The 19855-nt window shown below is 39.6% G+C and overlaps 1 protein-coding gene and 1 pseudogene across 1 annotated transcript; one reads left to right on the top strand and one right to left on the bottom strand.

Annotated features, from left to right (window-relative positions):
• Positions 1-337: 337 nt before the first annotated feature.
• Positions 338-964, bottom strand: LOC138819418 (transcription factor BTF3 pseudogene; annotated as a pseudogene).
• A 5518-nt stretch (positions 965-6482) lies between these two features.
• Positions 6483-17588, top strand: LOC138819514 (pantetheinase-like). Its single transcript, XM_070011050.1, has 8 exons — positions 6483-6577; positions 6680-6933; positions 9125-9255; positions 10937-11129; positions 12435-12729; positions 13337-13695; positions 15162-15332; positions 17341-17588. Exons 1-8 carry the CDS (start codon positions 6538-6540, stop codon positions 17548-17550), a joined length of 1653 nt encoding a protein of 550 aa, XP_069867151.1. The 5' UTR covers positions 6483-6537; the 3' UTR covers positions 17551-17588.
• Positions 17589-19855: the final 2267 nt, after the last annotated feature.

Consider the following 19855-nt stretch of genomic DNA (forward strand, 5'->3'; position numbering starts at 1 on the left):
TTCCTTTGGTGTCCCCATTTCCATCTCTCTTAGATTCTTTCTGCAGGAACTGTCATCTCAGATCTTAGATGGTAAGAGACTGTAACCAGAATTCTTCTGGTCTTGAGGAGATAGGAAGCAGCTAGCCCCCAGCAACAGAGAAGTAAAGGAAACTTAAGATCACATCGCTAAGAGAGAAAATTGTAATAAACATTTTTTTTACTAGGCAAACAATTTTATTAACCTTTGTTTCAACTTTTATTCCCAGGCTTTATCAACTTCATTAGCTGCAAAGAATTAATTTTGTATAAGCAAAAACTGAAAAGAGCTGCAGTATCCAGGGGGCTTGGGATTAAAAATATTAAGAGATCTAGGTTTTATCAGACCCATAAACAAAAGAATTTTAAAAAGCAGTCATATTATAAAATAGCAGCTCCTGTAACTTCTTCAAGTTATATCTTCTTCAGAAGTTGACTCAATTCAGTTTGCCTCATTCTTAGAAGCCTCATCAAAATTCTCCACAAGATCTGGAACTTCATCATCATCGTCCTCACCAGTAGCAAGTGGTGCTTTTCCATCCACAGATTGTTTGGGCAGAGCTTCAGCCAGTCCCCTTAAACTAGTCAGACTGTCTGCACCAAGCTGGTTCAAGATGCTGGGAAGCATTTCTGTCAGCTGCTTCATCTCAGCATGGCCTGTAATGGTGAAAGTATTTGCTGCCAAAGATGCCTGAACTTTAGGGTTGTTAAAGTGGATCACTGTTCCTTGGTTTGTAAACATATTCACCTCCTCAATACCACAGATATTGTTCACTCCTAACTTCTTTAAGGAGAACTGAAGTTTTTTGTCATCTGCTGTAGCTGTTCTATGAACCACCTTCTTCTTCTATGAGCAGTTCCTTTCCCACCAATGCGCACTTGTGCCTGCAGTTTGGCGAGTTTTTCTTGGTTCATGATAGTTTCTTTCATTTTGTTGTAGTGGAAATGGGGCCACACGGGGGATTAGGGTTGGCACTCAGGGGGTCTCGGGCAGACCAGCTGAGATTAGGTGCACACACACTGCAAGATGGCAGCTCCGTAATTAAACTTTTAAACCTATCTATATGGCCCGATAAGGTCACAGAATGTCCCAAGATTAGATTTGGTTGAGTATCTACTCACCTAAGGATTGATGATAGGCTTAATTTCAGCCTCTGATGAGACAACAAATAGTTCTATAGCAGATCTTCATCTTATCTACCCTGGCTCAATATATCATGCTTTAGAGGTAAAATGTAATTCAGTCAATATCCTCAAACCTTGAGATAGTGATTCTGCCCGTGGGCGGGTCCTGGGGAGGGCAGAGACTCAATAGCTAAGTGTGCTGTGGTGAACATCATTGTCAGTCTCACCCTAGACATGAGCAGCTTTCAGTTATAGAAAGCTATTCCTTTCCTAATGGACTTTTCTACCACTTTCATGTGTGAGTGTGGCTTCAGTTCTTCTCTTGAAAGGACCTTGTAACGACGTAAGGACTTGCTGATAACATGGCATCTTCCCTCTTTGTGGCCTCCTGTGGCTCCTTCTAGACGTCTTCCTTCTCTCCTAGCCAGCTATCTGGAGGCTGTTACACAAGCTTCCATATCAGCCCCTTCCTAAATCTTATCTAGGTAGACTTCTGCTCTGTTTTTATTACAGGAAACTTCAAAATCAAATCTCACATTCATCTATAAGTACTTAATCTTTATGACAGAACAACAGAACTGATCTCTTGAAGTTGTTTTGCCCCTTATCTTTTAATACCTATACTTTTTATTTTCTTATATACTTTTTATTTTTTATCTTTTTATTTTCTTATATCTTTTTATTTCTTATATTCTGGCCTTTCCTCCTTCCTTTCCTCACTCATGGTTTCAAATATATTTCTGACACCTCAGAGAATAGTTCACCGATTGCGTAGGTATGTGTGTATGTGTGTGTTGTATGTAGTTTTTATTTTTTTTCCATGAGAGCCAGTTCAGGATACTAAATAAAAACTATAAGAGGTTATTGTTTTGAATCAAAGTTCTGCACTGGGTCCTAAGAAACTTGGCTAAAAATAAAAATGGAGTCACAATAAAGTTCCAAGGCACCAAACAGAAACAACATTGTTTATCAGATCCTCAGGGAAATCAGAATTGGAGAGATAATTGAATGTCCAGAACAGCCTGTTTCCTTGGTATGATAATGAAATTCTCTCCACTTTAACCCTACTGCAAAGAACGTGAAGTAATTGGAAGTTAACTAGTTATTCTATTGTCTATCCCACCCTGCCCTCTTTACATGGAGAATAACATATAGGAAGGATCAATCCACTTTTTGTTCTATGATTTCTTTCATTACTTTCTCTGTCTATAGTAGAAGTGGGGAAAGTTTTTGGCCTAAGGAAGTTTTCTGGCCTGTTCCTAGAAAGGCAACCACAGGCACAACTTGAGATTCAAGAAATTGAGATTTCCTCATTGCAACAAAAACAAAAGCACCAGCACACTCCCTGTTAAAGCCATCACATCAGGGGTGAGTTAATGTTTGATCACATTTTTTGAGGCTCATTTTTAAGTTGCTAGTTTTGTATGGCCCCAATGATGTCATAAATATCTTGAGTAGAAACAACTGTCCTGATATAGAAACAATTATTATTGTTGTTGTTGTTTTATGTGTGTGCTGGTACTAGGGCTTGAACTGACAGCCTTGTGCTCACACTAGGGCTTTTCTCCCACAAAAATGTCCCAAACTTGGGATATGACTGTACTTGGGCTAGTCTTGGGGAGGAATTTAATGTCCCAAGCCCCACATAACCCAATGAAACCTTGTTCTGAGGTAATACTCACCATTCTCACCATGGGGATGACCTGCTTGCAGTCTATTGAAAGTGTATTCCTTTCCTAATAGAGAGTTTCAGTTCAGTATGTCGGTTTATGAGCACAGGGAATCTTGACAAATGATGCTCCTTCTATTGTTCGCCATCTCTCCAAACCTCATCCATCCCCTAGTTACCTGGTTCCATTTTCATGTATGTACCTTGAATATTATTACTATTTTACTTTTATTATTGTATTATCTATAAGTAGATGGATAAAGGGGCCTGTCTGCTTATGAGTATAATCCATCTTGATCATTGTCATGCCTTTCATCATTCTTCCCATCTCTCCCAACCACACCCATCCCTCAATTTACCTAGCTCATTAGGAAAGGTTTTCACATATTTACACCGAATGTTATGACTACATTCATTCACTTTCCCCCTCTCCATTCATCTGTTCCCCTTCCCTTGACTTCTTGTGCTCCTGACAACACATGTTCCAGTTTCCTTATATTCATTTTGTTAAACTGTAAGTTAGTTGTTCAAAGGAGTTACACCATTGGAATCCTCCCCTGTGTATACCATACTTTATCCAATTTGTTTGATTATATTTTCACATGACTAAGTATTTTCATGTGTTTATAATTTAGATCTAACTTTCCTATCAATTTTACTGTGGTGAAGTCTTGCTGAATTCTTCTCTGCAGTCAAGGATAGAGGTTGGTTAGCTGCACTAACTTTATGGCAACAGTTTTTATTGAAAACTTTTCTACTTTTTAGCCCATCTTGTCAGTACAGCAACTCCAAATCCCTAGATGATCGTTTGGGGTAGGTACTATAAGTGAGAGCCTCCCAAATCTAGGTAACTTTTGGGACTTCCTTTTACCAAAGACTTCCTTTTGCCAGACAAGTCTTTTATTTTTTTCTGTCTCTTGCATTTGAGACTTACCAGCTTTTTACCCTTTGGAAGGAAAATGAAGATAAATACAATCTCTTATGTCTCCTATTTTTGTAACTTGATATCTAAAAGAGTGCATTGTAGGAAAAGAGCTTTTCTTCAGCTTATTTCCTGGTTTAAATTTCTGATATGATTAATAACATTTTTTTTTTTTTTGTTGGACATGGGGCTTGAACTATGGGCCTGGGCATTTTCCATGAGCTCTTCTGCTCAAGGCGAATGCTCTACCACTTGAGCCACAGTGCCACTTCTGAATTTCTGGTGGTTCATTGGAGATAAGGATCTCATGGATTTTCCTGCCAGGGCCGGCTTTGAACTGTGATCCTCAGATATCAGCCTCCTGAGTAGCTAGGATTACAGGTGTGAGCCACCTGTACAGGCACTCGGCCTGATATGATTTTTGTTTAAAATAACATAATTTCCCTACTACATGGTTTCCTTCATCTGCAATAACTAGTGTATGTCTAGGACAAGCAGAAAAGGTCAAAAGCTATGTACATATGATTATATAAGATGATGCTAAGCGAAATGAACCCCAAGATAGGGATGCAAGAGGGTTTATCTTTCTTGCTGTTGTTTTTAATGAACTTATAATGTGCTATGTGATTTTTTTGTTTCTTTTATATGTTCTTCCCCATGGTATAACCCCTGTTTTCACTGTATTTGATCCTGGTGCCATGCATCTTTTCTAATTTGGGGAGGGGAAGGGAAATAACAAAATGCTGAAATAAGGATACAGGATGACCCCTTGTAACAACTACATGTACAAGACACTATGTTGAAAACGAACTTTACTACTTGGGAGGGGGTGAAGGAGGAGTTAGGAAGGTGGGGAGGAAAGGGATAGTAGGGGAAAAACAAAGGAGTGGGTAACAATGCTTGATAGGAAATGGATTCATTATCTTGCTCTCATAACTGTAATCCCACTGTACAGTATCTTTACCATAAAAAATATGAAAATAAAATAAAACAACAATTTCCCTAGCTATCCTATGTCAATATGGTGGCATACTCAAGAGTAAGGGAAATATCAAAGTTGAAGTTTTTCTTCTTCCAGGTAGATTAAGCTCTAATAAAAATACTTTTCCTTGAGTGTAGGTTTTCATTAAAAAAAAAAAAAATCAGTGTTAGCGAAATGAGTCCAGTCCCATAGCTTAGTCCACTCCTTCCCTTCTCCACAGCTTAGCATGCTCCCTTCCTAGGCAACACTAGGCCCATGTAGTAAAGGCAGTAAATAATCAACTTCCAACCCCCTTTACCTTGGGATGGGACTTCTCTGGGGCTGCTACCACCACATAGGCAACAAAAGCCCCTTAGAGTGACCTTTAGGACTAGTTATCTACTATTTGGATAGCAGCCATAGATCCTAGTCTGCCATAATGAAGCCCCTGGCCCACAGGTCTACACCAGGGTCTCTGCTTCCTAGCCCCTTCTAGCCCCTCCTAAACCCCCCTAGGTTGTATAGGTCACCCCAGACAATAGCCGGTGCTTCTTCATTCCTCCCTCATGAGAAGGAGTCTTGCTAGCCCCCCTCTTCCGGCAATAAACCTTTCTTTGTTCTATGTACCTGGATATCTGCGTGATTCTCTAGCAAAGTCTATTAATCGTAATTTTGCTAACTATCAGAATGGAATGCTCTGAACCATTTCAAAACCTCATTTGGTCTGGGAAACTGGGAGGTAGAGAAGTGGCAGTCCTGAAGGTAAAACTATGAGAGATTTCCTCATTGCCAGCATAGAGTTTTAGCCCTTAAGACTGGTGCACCAGTGACTCAACTATAATCTCAAGATGAGATTATAGATCAAGAGATCTAAAGATGGTGGTTCAAAGCCACTAAGCTGGGCTTCCAGCAAAAATTCATCAACTACTGGTCCAGTGATCCAGTCAGATTCCAACCTTGAACTCTGCTTGAAGTATCATAAGCTTTCATCCTCTGTATTTCCCTTTTTCTCCTGTTTGGTGGGTGAGTTTGTCCTGGAACCTCCTACATTAAGGCAAATCGTTGATGTTCCGTTGTTCAGCTATCTTCCTGGATTGTGGTAAGATGACTGTTAAGCTTTTGTTAGACTGGACAGACTCCAGTGGGAGTTTCTTATTTAATACTCTTAACCTAAGAAGGTCAAAGAAGTAATTTTTTAACTTCTTGGTAACTCATTCCAGCTTTAACTTTTATCTTAGAAACTCCTTTTACAATATGTTATGTAAAAACTGCATTTCTTTGCAAACTATGTAGTTTCCCAATCCATCTGGGTGGAGAAATACCACAAGAGCAGATAGCACAGCGGGATAGCACACTTAGGAGGTCTGCAACTCAAGTCATCACACAGAAATAGAATAATTTCAAAATTGTAAAGCTAGTTATTCTTCAAACTACCACATACTGCTATGTGTTAATCCAGTGTCTCAGGAAAGATCTCACTTGGAAGGGTTGGTTTAAGATCTAATAAATGTACAATCACACTGGTGTAACATGAGTACTGAATCTAAAAACTGAGGTCCTCATAAAAAGAAATATTGAACAGAAACATGCGAATAGTGTGTTTATGAAGAGACTCAAGGAGATCTTTTCTTTATAAAGCCCATGGGACAGTTCTGGAATGCTTTCTGTTGCTCACATTCCTGAAGTGGAGCCAACTTTGCCTGCATCTTCTATTACTATTCCTAACCTCCAGAGCTGTTACACAATACATCGTGCTGTTTACCCAACCTGTTTGTTTTGTGGTACTTTGTGAAGCAATCCTAGAGAACGAACACACAAGCATTTCTGGTTTTGCTTGTCCTGAATGTTTGCAAGAAGAGAGGGTCTTTTGTTGTCTGAGAACGGTGAGTGTCAAGACACACTGTTTTCTCAAAGTAGCCTTTGTAATTTATTTTTCAGATACTACATTCTGGGAACCATGTGACCTATTTTCCTTCTATAAATAGCAAGGTGCGCTGTGCATTTTCAGCAGTCTTTGGACTTCAGCATGGTGATTGCTCCGTTGCTGGCTTATTTGGCATTTTCAGTTTTCTGTGTCTTACCAGCCAGCTGCCTGGACACTTTCACTGCAGCTGTTTATGAGCATGCTGTAATACTGCCTAACTTCACCATAACACCAGTGTCTCGTGAAGAGGCACTGGTGTTAATGAATCAGAATCTAGACATTTTGGAAGAAGCAATCACATCAGCAGCAAAACAGGTATCCTCTCTCCCATCTCTTCAATGTGCTAGATATTGGGTGTGGGGGTGGCGGGGAGGGAGGGTTAGGGGACCGGGCCCACTGTAGTTAGAGATGTGTGATTGGCATGTGTATGAGAAAAGTCAACTTACTTTGTTTTACAATTAGAACTCTTCTTTCCTCTCTAAGCAAGAACATTAAATAGTGTTCTATACTAAGGGCAAAGTTGAAAAGCAACATCACTGAGGTGCAACAGAACCTTGAGGTACTAGCTGTAAATTCAGCATCTTTGCTCCTCATTTCTGCTACAGTAGAGGCTACAGAATAAATGGGGCAGATACATGTACTATTCTTATAATATTAATGGCCTCACTGCACCTTTGCACCCTTAAGAGTTCAAAGATTTTCAGGTAAATTTATAATCTGAAAACTAACAGAAGTTGTTTATTACTTACCAGTGTATATTCACACTGTACTTACCATTGCGTATATCATATTTGATTCTAATTACAGGATAATACATATATGTATATATGCTAATGCATAATAAGGGCTTGAGTTAAATGAATGGTTAAGTTTAATGTAAAGCCTGCAGTATAAGTGTGTGATCTGACAGATATGGTTTAAATAAGATATACATAGATCAAGTATAGACCAAAGATATATAAAGTGAAATATCCCAGCTTCATGGGGCCGGTGGGACTCAAACCCACAAGCAGCAAAAGGAGTCATCAACACTCAGTCAATAGGGGTAGGAATCATGTATTAGCCATGGTGGCTGACCTCTGCTATACAGACAGTGAAGACCAGCAGCGAAGTCTAATAGCTCAGGGTATTTAAAGGCAAGGTCCATAGCTGGGGGCAGGGGATTGGGCACGTGTAAGTGGCCAGTGGGAATTACAATTCCTGTAACCAAGGCAATAACTTATCAAAGCAAAAGTACTTAGGCAGGAGATGGGGGCTATGCACCCACCTACAAGGCCTGGAGGTAAGACCTTGAAGTGCAGATACCTGGTTGGTGGGGTGTGAGCTATGAGGGCTCTGCTTTAGCTTTAGGAAAATATTACTCTCCCCCCCCCCCCCCCCAATGGCCAAGAGGTGAGATAAGCCATCCTTAGACATGCAGATGCCGAGCACAGCCATCCTGGTGCTTAACTACTTTACAAGAGTCTTTATCTTTGAAATTTCCTTTTAACGACTAACCTGGAGTTTTTCTCTATGAAGAGGTTCTGCCTTTTTTATTTTTATTTTTTTGGGTCAGTCGTGGGGCTTGAACTCCGGGCCTGGGCGCTGTCCCTCAGCTCTTTAGCTCAAGGTGAGCACTCTACCGCTTGAGTTGCACAGCCACTTCCCGTTTTCTGGTGGTTTATTGGAGATAAGAGTTTCACTGACTTTCCTGCCCAGGCTGAGTTTGAACCGTGATCCCCCCATCTCAGCTTCCTGAGTATCTAGAATTACAGGCGTGAGCCACGGCCACCTGACACCTTAAATGTTATGTCCTATTCTTAATAATCAATAGGGTTTTTTGTTTCTGATTTCACATTTTATATTCTTTTTTTGGGGGGATCATCACATAAAGTATGATGAAAGTCATGTATACATTCATATTACATGTATTATCATTACATTTCCAAGGTTATCAGGCTTTTATACTCTTCTTTATTCTTAGTCCATTTCCTCAAAAGACAAAGTAACTTTCAAGGGGATTTTCCAATCTGATAGTGCCCAGGTTAGTTGTGGGAGGACTTCTAGGCTTGGCATAGCTCAGGGAACCTGTGTGTGACTCTCTTTCTGAAGAGCAGGGATCAAGTCTACAGGATACCATGCAGGCGAATCTTGGAACAGAAGAGATAACAGAAAAATGGAAGCTAATGTTCAGAGAGGGGTTGATTTGGAGAAAAGGCTAGGTTTATAGTTAACAACTGGGAAGGGTGGCAGCACCCTGAATGTACAGAAACCTATTAATGTCTAAAAAAAAAGTGAAAAAGTTATGTAGTTATGTATAACTATGGGCTTTATACATGATAGGAGGGTTAGATAATTAAACTTCTTGGGAAAAGAAAATCAATGGCACCAATATGGAAGGTGGGTGAATAAGATTAAAAGGGATTTAAAAGCAGCTTCAAGTTTTGTCATTTTTCAGTTTCTCTTATGGCTCCATCCCAACTCTTCAGTTATTTGAGAAATGTTTAATGGCTACATCTCTTAACAGGGTGCACATATTATTGTGACTCCAGAAGATGGTGTTTATGGTGTGAATTTCAGCAGGGACACCATTTACCCATATTTAGAGGACATTCCAGACCCAGAAGTCAATTGGATCCCCTGTAATCATCCCAGAAGGTAAAGAACCAAAGTGTGAAAGATGCTATCTGAACATCAGTTTACCTGTTGGTAGACTACCGCATGGATCTCATGTTAGTCATATTTCTATCACATTAGTAAAATAACACAGTAAAGAAAGATTTATTTTGGACTATGGTTTCCAAGGCCCATGGTGACTTGCTTCTGTTGTTTTAGGCTTGTAGTGACATAGTATATCAAGGCAAGAATATATATGTAGGAGGCCTGTTGCCTCAAAGTAACTGAGAAGCAAAAAGAGGAGAGAATGGAAGGAGCTAAGGTGCCAATATCCTTTTCAAGTTTATGTCCCCAGTGATCTAACTTTCTTCCATGAGCCTCCCTCTCCCCCAACCTTCTAAAAGTTCTACTACCTCCTGGGAGGTGGCTTAAAGGTGGCATATAGCATCTGTGAGGCTTTATGTTTGAGTCTCAGTACTACAGAACAAAATGTAAAAAGTGAAAACAAATCAACAAGCCAGAAAGCAAACAAAGCACCACCAAGTAACTGGAAGCATATACCCATTTAGGATTAGCAATTTTTCTTTCTCACTGGTTAGATAGCTGATAAGATTCAAAACCCTTTAGCTTGTTAATCTATGAGGTGATGCAGCAAAAATGGTATAAGTGGTCTAGACTAAAGAGATATGAAGTGAGATAAAAAAGCCTTATTAACTTCAATATAAGGTTATCAGAACCATGCAGAGAATCCCATCAGTTAACAGTCTTTTTCTGAATGCACCATGGACAAAATCGTTTTGGGAATTCTACTTTTCAACCTGCTCTCAACACTCCATAGGCTAATGAAGGCAACTGCAGACAGACACAATTTGATTTTGATAAAATTCAGTATCATTTATTCATTCACTTTGTTGTCAGTTCAGTGCTTAGAAGCAGTGATCAATGAGGGATCAGAGTATATATTTGTTTCACGTGGAGGATCAGGAACTTCATTGCATGAGAACTGTTCCAGAAACACACACACAACTGTCTCTTGCAAGGATTCTGGTGATGGATGGGTAGCCATGGTTAAGCATAGAGCTGAAATTGAAGTGAATTTACCTGACTATAAATTTAAGCCGCTGAAGAGGCTTCCTCTGGAAGTTTCAAGCCTTTCATGGGACTACAGAATTCCAAAGTAGTCTTATCAGTCAGATACGTCCAGTGTAATTGTTGTCTAGGAGGCTGGGGGAGGACAGCCAGATCTATTTCTATTTCTTTTTTTGCCATTTATCCAAGATCCTCATAGTTGTTAAGTTTTGGCACTCTGATTCAGAATATGTCTCAATGTCTCCCTCTCTCCCCACCCCACCCCCTTTATTTGGATCAGGTCTGGAGTCAGTGAGAAGGATATACAAGTTATTGCCCCATAATACTTAGAGAAAGTTGTGCATATTCAAACATAAGCACATCAATGAGGCTGTGATTTCAGGTCATCATACACAGGATGGAGTTAAAAAATACACAGAGTAGACTCTTAGACCTAGAATAGATTCCTATATTGCATTCAGCATGTGTTTCCTCTGGCCTCTCTTCTTATGGCTACTGTTGTTTAGAATTCATCTTTGTGTGTCTCAAACAATAGATTCAGGCAATCATTACTCTATTTCATTGAAAGCTAACCTTGACTTATTAAAAAAGAAGAAAAGAAATCTGTCTTTCTTTTCCAATGAACATATACCAGGTTTGGCGATACTCAGATACAAGAAAGACTCAGCTGTCTGGCCAAGAGCAACTCTATCTATGTGGTGGCTAATATAGGAGACAAGAAGCCATGCAATGCCAGTGACCCTCGATGTCCCCCTGATGGTCGTTACCAATACAACACTAATGTGGTGTTTGATTCACAGGGAAAACTGGTAGCCCGCTACCACAAGGTAAAATTAATTTTGAAATCTGTTATTGGATGCTTAGTGACTTAAACTGGACATGAGGGAAATATTATAGACAGTAATGCACATACTTTGAGGAGAAAAGACAAAATATAAATAGTATTGATTAGGTGTAGGTAGCAAGCTGCTGTAAAGAGATTGTAGGCGTGTACTGTGCATTTAAGAACACAGGCATAGCCAGGCACTGGTGGCTCACATCTGTAATCGTAGCTACTCAGGAAGCTGAGAGCTGAGGATCGCGGTTCAAAGCCAGCCTGGGCAGGAAAGTTTGTGAGACTCATCTCCAATTACCCACCAGAAAACTGGAAGTGGCGCTGTGGCTCAAGTGGTAGAGTGCTAGCCTTTAGCTAAAGAGCTGGGGGACAGTGCCCAGGCCCAGAGTTCAAGCTCCACAACTGACCAAAAAAAAAAAAAAAGAGAGAGAGAGAGAGAGAGAGAGAACACAGGCATGTGTCACCAAGAACTACCTGCATTGAAATGTAACGTTGCCTTTTAAATTTCATCCTTTAAAAACTCTGCCCTGTTTCATGCAGAGTGAAACTCTGTGAGACTAAGAGGAATGTTCTATCACAAGTTTCTGAACAGACTATAAATCTGCTTCAGAGCTAGTAGCAATAAATAAAAAATATAAATGCCCTAGGCATATGCAGCATAGAAGTCTAAAGAATAATATTGTAAAAATTTCTATCACTAAAGTAACTACCATGATCAACTTTTAACTTGGTTCATTCATAATTTTAACATTTTGTAACACTGAGTGGAGTTTGTTCTATTAAATGATGTTTCATACACACTTTTAATTTTCTAAAGAAAACATTATATTTTTCTATGGCCAAATGTTCAGTACAATTAAATGTCCATTGCAATAAAGGATTTTTGAAAGTGCAGGAAAGAACAAAACAAAGACCTGTCTTGGCAATGAAAACCTCCTTAGTGGATGGACTTGGCCTTGAGGAGAAAGGAGGATATAAACTTCTTTGCCCAAAGGGAGTGGTTAGAGTTTTTGGCAAATAGAGCTTATCTATTTTATTTCTTAACCTGTGGCACTCAAGATGGTCTTAATCTGTAAGGCTACCTGTATGCACATTTGTAAGGAAAAGATAGCCCAGCAGGTTTCCTTCCACTGGAATGAAAGCCCTCCTCTTTTCTGGAAAGGCAGTGGTCATAGATGAATATGCACTGTCAACTACATGTGAGTTCCACTTTTTATTTAGAGAATGTTGTGGGCACTTGAACAGGAGCACATCACTGAGTATGTGATTATTTCTCTTTACCTTTTGTTCATCACAGCAACATCTTTTCATGAGTGAATCTTTTTACTTCAATGCACCCAAAGATCCTGAGGTCGTGACTTTCAACACTCCCTTTGGAAAATTTGGCATTTTTACATGCTTTGACATCCTCTTCTACGACCCTGCCATTACCCTGGTGAAGGATTTCCATGTGGACACTATCCTCTTCCCAACAGCTTGGATGGATGTTCTACCACACTTGTCAGCCATTGAATTCCACTCAGCTTGGGCTATGGGCATGAGAGTCAATTTACTTGCATCCAATTTACATCGCCCCCAGAATAGAATGACAGGTAATGTATCATCTTCAAGACTTAGTTAAAAAGAAATAATTTAAATGAACTCTAACATGTACCCATTAATTCAATATTTTTCCAACTCTGAATTTTCGAACATCAATCTTCATCTAAATCAACTTATACATGTAGTTCACTTTTTCAACTTGAATATACATTCTTTTTAAGAAGAAATCACCACTGTTTGCATGACTTCTTATCATATTCTTGTTTTTGTGTATGTTGGTTGTGGTGCCTGAACTCTGGGCCTAGGCACTGTCCCTCAGCTCTTCAGCTCAAGGACAGCGCTTTACCACTTGAGCCACAGCACCACTTCTAGCTTTTTCTGCTTATGTGGTGCTGAGGAATTGAACCCAGGGCCTCATGCATGCGAGGCAAGCACTCTACCACTGAGCCAGCTTCCCAGCCCCTTCTTAGCATATTCTGTTGGATTGTCTTTCATTGTTCTGTCCTTTTATCAACGTACTTTTCTGACATTAACGAGATGTATAGCACAGATGAAGTAAAATAATATGAATTTCCAAATGACAATGACAACTATGAAATCTCTTCTTACTTTCTTCTTGTGAATGGGATGGTGTTTCCAACTGAATGTCATCTCCAGGAAGTGGCATCTATGCACCTGATTCTCCAAGAGCTTTTCATTATGACAGGAAGACAGAAGAGGGAAAGCTCCTCCTCTCTCAGCTGGATTCCCACCCCTACCGCCCCGAAGTGAACTGGAGCTCTTATGCCAGCAGCATAGGAGCACTCTCAACTGGAAACCAAGAATTTAAGGGCAGTGCCTTTTATGATGAGTACACTTTTGTGGAGCTCACAGGAATCACAGGAAATTACACTGTTTGCCAGAAAGATCTCTGCTGTCATCTAAACTACCAGATGTCTGAGAAGATATCCAATGAAATTTATGCTCTAGGGGCATTTGATGGATTGCACACAGTTGAAGGGTGTTACCATCTACAGGTATGTTTGATGTCACAACCATTACAAGAGAAAATACAGACACACAGGTAATTAGAATGGCAGGTGAATATTTTATTTTTTAGTATAGTCTAAGTACATTCCACTTTAGGAAATACATCATGACTTAAACAATTGTTTATTTGAAGTTTAAATTTAGGTGAGAAGTTTGTATTTTTATTTGCTAACTCTTGAAATCTTGCTTATCAGACCAATCTTAAAGTGGTTGGAAAAGAAGTCAGAACATTTATAAATACAGTTCTCACGTTACAGTCAATTAAATGCAAGTGGAGCTGTGTCTCAAATGCTGGCCTGGAGCAAAAGAGCTCAGGGGCAATGCCTAAACCCTGAGCTCAAGCCCCAGGTTCAGCATAAAAAAAGAGCCATCCAAATTAAGCCAGACATGGTGGCACATACCTGTAATTTCAGTTCTTTGGAAGCAAAGGCAGTCGAATTGTGAGTGCAAGGCCACTCTGGGCTACATGTCTCAAAAATAAGTTTTTTTTTTTACAGTCTGATAATTGAAATAGATAAGAAAATATCTATTATATATCCTATGTAGACAAAGTTAAAGATTTTTTCCTCATATGTTCCATATAATGCCTGTCTTACTTTATGAAGAGCTTTGATCTTTGTATAATATATACTTATCTTGCTTAATAATGAGTATGTACCAGAGATAAATGGAACTGACTTTTGAGATTGTTCGATAATATGGTGCACTGCTACAGATTTCGATATATCACAGCCCCCAACATAAAGAAGAAACTATTACAGTCTGATGAAATTCTGCTGCTCTTCTCTTCTTTGGTCTGGCCCCATTCTGTCTCTCTCAGCTCATTGTAATACCTTCTTCACAGGTTGTCTTGTTGACAATCTCAGCTCAATCCACTCTATTCTTTATAATTTCAGAAACAACTAAAAAAGCCATTTTTGATCATATTGCTTTCTTGCTTAAAGTTCCTCACTGATAAATGAGGAATTAACATAAAAGACTCACAGTCTTGATGTATAGACATTTCCTACTTTCTATCTTCTCACCTTTTCTCACAGATGCTCTGGGCTTCAGCAATATGAAGCGATTTTCTTACCTCCAATTGGAAAGCATCTACAGGCCCTCTGGCTGTCTACATGGTTTGTTTCTTTATCCATAAGGACATGACCCCATTTTTCCATAGTGCTGAGTTAGAGCTCTTTATCTTTATTGCCAGACACATTAGTTATTCATCAATAAACCAGATAATTCTAATGAGTTAGAGCAACAGTATTTTACTGATTAAATGGACCTAGCCATTTTTGGAAAAAAAATCTATATCTTTATTAAGGTTAATTAACAAAATTGCACCCACTCCAACAGGTTTTGATAGACGTATAATTATGAAATGATGAATTACAAACGAATTAGGATCAAACAGATTACAGATGCATGGTGACTTTCTTTGGATGTTTTGATGTTATTGCTTCACTAGGTCTGCACTATGTTAAAGTGTAAAACCACTAACAGACACACCTGTGGTGCTTCAGTTGACACGGCTTCTACTAGGTTTGAAATGTTCTCCCTCAGTGGCACTTTTGGGACCCAGTATGTGTTTCCTGAGGTGTTGTTGAGTGAAGTTCGGCTCGCACCTGGAGAATTTAAGGTAACAACCTTTGCTTCATTTCCCCAGTTAATTGCATGTGAAAGGAAATACTGGTTTATTTCAAAAGCTACTGAAATCATACATATTTCCATTGGGAAAGGGAAAGATTCTCTTTGAGGATCAGGAAAGGCACCCTACATACTGAGTTTCGTGCTTGGAAGTTCTTTCTTTCTTTTTTTTTTTTGTTGCTCTTGGGGCTTTAACTCTGGGCCTGGGCTCTGTCCCTCAGCTCTTCAGCTCAAGGCTAGAGCTCTACCACTTGAGCCACAGCACCACTTCCCGCTTTTTCTGCGTATATGAGACACCTTCCCAGCCCCCCCCCCCCAGTTTTCTTCCCTTACCCCAGCAGCTGTTTCTGTGTCAAATTAAGTGAGGGCAGAACCTACAGGGAAAGCCACAAAAGAATGTAGCTGGGAAGAGCACACATGAGACAAACGATTGTCCTTTATCTTTTCCTTCACATCTTGTTCCTATAATTATACTAGGCCTTGACTCACTTCTGAACTGGGACAGGTACTGTCTTGTCCTCTTTCAATCTTCTTTCTACTTAAAAGACTGGAAGCAGCCTAGACTCCTTCTTATAACCTCCTTAATAAGACTGATTTCTTAATTCTTGAAGGACATTCTGAATCTTTTATTAAGAACTTCCAAGCAGGGGCTGGGAAGTTGGCTCAGTGGTAGAGCGCTTGCCTCGCGTGCATGAGGCCCTGGGTTTGATTCCTCTAGCACCACATAAGCAAAAAGAAAAAAGCTGGAAGTGGCGCTGTGGCTCAAGTAGTAGAGTGCTAGCCTTGAGCTGAAGAGCTGAGGGACAGGGCCCAGGCCCAGAGTTCAGGCCCCTGGACCGGATCCCCCCAAAAAAAATTTTAAAAAAAAAGGAAAACTGTGGGAATGAGTGATGGTAGAGATGGGGGGGAGTAATTGACACTAAGTTTGGATCTTGGTCTATCATTGTGATCATTTGTTGGAGTCTTCACCAGCAATTTCTGATAATTAACCTTAATACAGGCTATTTTAAAAATTAATGAACTTGCGTAATGCCAGCTACTCTAAAAAGAAGTCTTCAGGAAAACTATTGAAGTACTCTATTCTTAGAAAAATGGCTATGCCATTTTAGTTGGTAAAATATTATTCCTTCTTTATTAGAGTCATTTGGTTTACTGAACAACTAATATACCTAGCAATCTGATGGAGTCTGAGAGTACTAGATTTCTCTCTTATGTATTACTTCTAGATCTACTACTTCATGTCTATGAATCCATAGGATGTTTCTTCCAATAAATAAATTATATTTATTATAGATAGTTTGGTAAAAATGAACCAGTGCTACTTCTATAACTTCAATTTTTATTATGTTCTTCAATGCTTGAGATATTTCTAAAATTTCTTTTTTCTTTCCTTTTTTGTGGTGCCAGGGATCAAACTTTGCTTTAGGTATGCTAGGCAAGAATTCTACATGCCTGAGCTACATCCCCAGCCCTTCAAACATGCCTAATGAAACAAATATTTGTCCAGTATTATAATTTTTTATTGTTTCTTTTCCTTTCTTTCTTTTTTTGTGTGTCAGTTGTGGGGCTTGAACTCTGGGCCTGGGAGCTGTCCTTCCGTTCTTCAGCTCAAGGCTAACGTTCTACTACTTGAACCACAGCACCACTTCCGATTGTTTCTTTTGTTGTTGTTGTGTTTTTGTTTTTGTTTTGGTCTGTTTTTGAACTCTGGGCCTGGGTGCTGTCCCGAAGGCATTTTGTGCTCAAGGCTAGGGTTCTACCACTTGAGCCACAGTGCCACTTCTGGCTTTTTCTGAGTGGTTCATTGGTGATAAGAATTTCACAGCCTTTTCTGCCCTGGTTGGTTTTGCCCCATGATTCTCAGATCTCAGCCTCCTGAGTAGCTAGGATTACAGGCCTATCTTTACTATTTCTTCAACCAGTTATACTAAATGTTAAAATTATATTGTGGGAATGTATAACTTAAAGGTAGACCTTGTCTATTTTTCTGTTTTCATTAGGTGTCAAGTGATGGACGTTTGTTTAGTGTGAAGGCCACATCTGGACCTGTGTTGACAGTCTCTCTGTTTGGGAGGGTGTATGAGAAGGACCAGGCGTCAAATGCTGCCTCAGCCCTCACAGCGCAGGCCCTGAGCATGATGCTAATCGTTGTGACACCTATGGTGTACTATGTTGATAGAATATGTACATTTCTATTTAATTTAGGATGATTAAAAATGATCGATGAGAAAAGCTTGGTCTGGACTTTTGTTTATGTCTGGCACAGTGAAAAATGACCGCATATTTCTCTTTAACACACTCATGTAGCAGACAATATAAGCTTAATACAGTATTGCTTTAGATAAATTTTCAAAAGTACCATAGAAATTGAGCTGGTTATATCAAGTGAATATCATATATGTTTTAATCATTAATAAAAGTGATAGGGAAGAAACAAATTGAAAACAGTCATCATAAAATATACTTTGGGGGCTGGGAAGGTGGTTCAGTGGTAGAGTGCTTGCCTTGCATGCATGAGGCCCTGGGTTCGATTCCTCAGCACCACATAAGCAAAAAGAAAAAAGCAGGAAGTGGCACTGTGGCTCCAGTGGTAGAGCGCTAGCCTTGAGCTGAAGAGCTGAGGGACAGCGCCCAGGCCCAGAGTTCAGGTCCCACGACTGGACCCCCCCCAAAAATATATACTTTGAAGAATTCTGAACCCATTACTACTTTTATTATAGCATACCTCTTAAATAGTTCTGCTTAAGATTTCCAAAGGTTTTCTTTGTTTGCTCCGCTGGTTATTCACCTAAACAATTCATTTCAGTTCTACAACGGGTTGAATAGTGTCCTCTCAGATTCATAAGTACTAACTTATGAACTGAAATTCTAACTCCTAATACTTGTGTGTCTGGTTTTGAAGATTACTTTCAAAAGACAAAATAAGGCCATTAAGGTGGATCAATTAATCTGACTGATGTCCTTAGAGCATAGACACACAGACACAGACACAGACACACACAGACACACACAGATACACACACACACACAGACACACACACACACACACACACACACACACACACACACACACACACACACACACACACACACACACACACACACACACACACACACACAAAGAAGACCATGCAATCACAGAGAAGAGATGGCCATCTACAAACCAAAGAAAGATGCCTGGAGAAACAACATCTGCCAGGTTGGTGTTAGCTTCTATCCCCACAATCATGAGAAAATAAGTAATTTCTGTTGTTAAAGTCACTCAGTCTGCTCTACTTTGTTATGGCTACTCTTAGCAAATGCACACAAAGTCCTGTTCGTCCCCTTTAATGTGCTTCCCACCATTTTCACTATAAACTGAAATTGGGCACAAAATAGTTTATCAAGTAAGAATACCCAGCTATGCCCAGGTCCCTAAGACTTCACCTGACACGCTCCAAGGAGAAGGACTGTGCTACTCACAGTGAAACTACAAAATCATTGAATAGTCTCTGGAGTTAGGGAACTAGAAGTTACCTTTGAAAATACATATTTACTCTAGTCTAAATGTTCTTGTTCAGCAGTAGTAGAATCTCTTCACAGGACACAACTCAGGGAACAAAGAACATCATTTAAATGTAAAGATTTCTCCACTGGTCTACATATCACTAGTATTTGCCTCACAGATAAAACTCACCCTTCAGCAGAGGAGTGCAGATATTTGCAAGTAGTAGTTCATGCTAGTGGGACATCACTTTGCAATCAACCTTTTATTTTTTATAGCAGATGCTCTCCCTAGAACATGCTTATTATTCAAAACATATTTGAGTAGCAGCCATTTTATGCTTTTGAGTGACATTAACTGATGAAGTTCCCTCCCCCCACCAAGACTTAATAGAAAATAAGAACTTGGCTTCTGCACTTCAGAACAGATGTTTTCAAGCAGCCTCAAAACAATGGTGATTTAAAAGAGAAACCATGCTGGTGTGTTGATCAAGGCTTGAAATATTAAGAGTGTCAAACCCAGAGAAGCATAGGTTGCATGGTTTCTTTCAGTTTTTGGTAGATAAAATGTGCCTATAAACCTGCAAGTAAACACACTGGGAGGTATGCAAGTGGTTACAAATGAATAATCTGAAGGTTTAATAGACTCTATGGAGAACTCCAATAGAAAGACTAAGTCAAAGCCTAACAAAGTAAGTACTGGAAATGGGTCCTTGCAAGAGGAAGAGTGGGGTCAAGGGGAGAGGGGTAGACAAATGAGGGGGTGAAGGGGAAGAGAATGAAGTTAATAATTTATTGTATGTGCCCAAAATTTTAAAAAAAGGGAAGGTGTAGATCAAAGTGGGCGAAAATGTTGAAGGGGTGACACAGATCAAGATGCATTGTATACATCTACTGCTTTGTTAAATAGCAAAAAACTATGAATATCCTACAAAGTTAAGAAAAGGGAAGGAAGGGACAAGATGGGAGGGTTGGGTGAAAATGTTGAAAGGGGTGACATTGATCAAGACATAATGTATTCATAAACTGCTT

The sequence above is a fragment of the Dipodomys merriami genome, unplaced genomic scaffold (assembly GCF_024711535.1).
Source record: "Dipodomys merriami isolate MVZ:Mamm:240054 unplaced genomic scaffold, mDipMer1.0.p SCAF_8, whole genome shotgun sequence".
Classification (NCBI taxonomy): Eukaryota; Metazoa; Chordata; class Mammalia; order Rodentia; family Heteromyidae; genus Dipodomys; species Dipodomys merriami.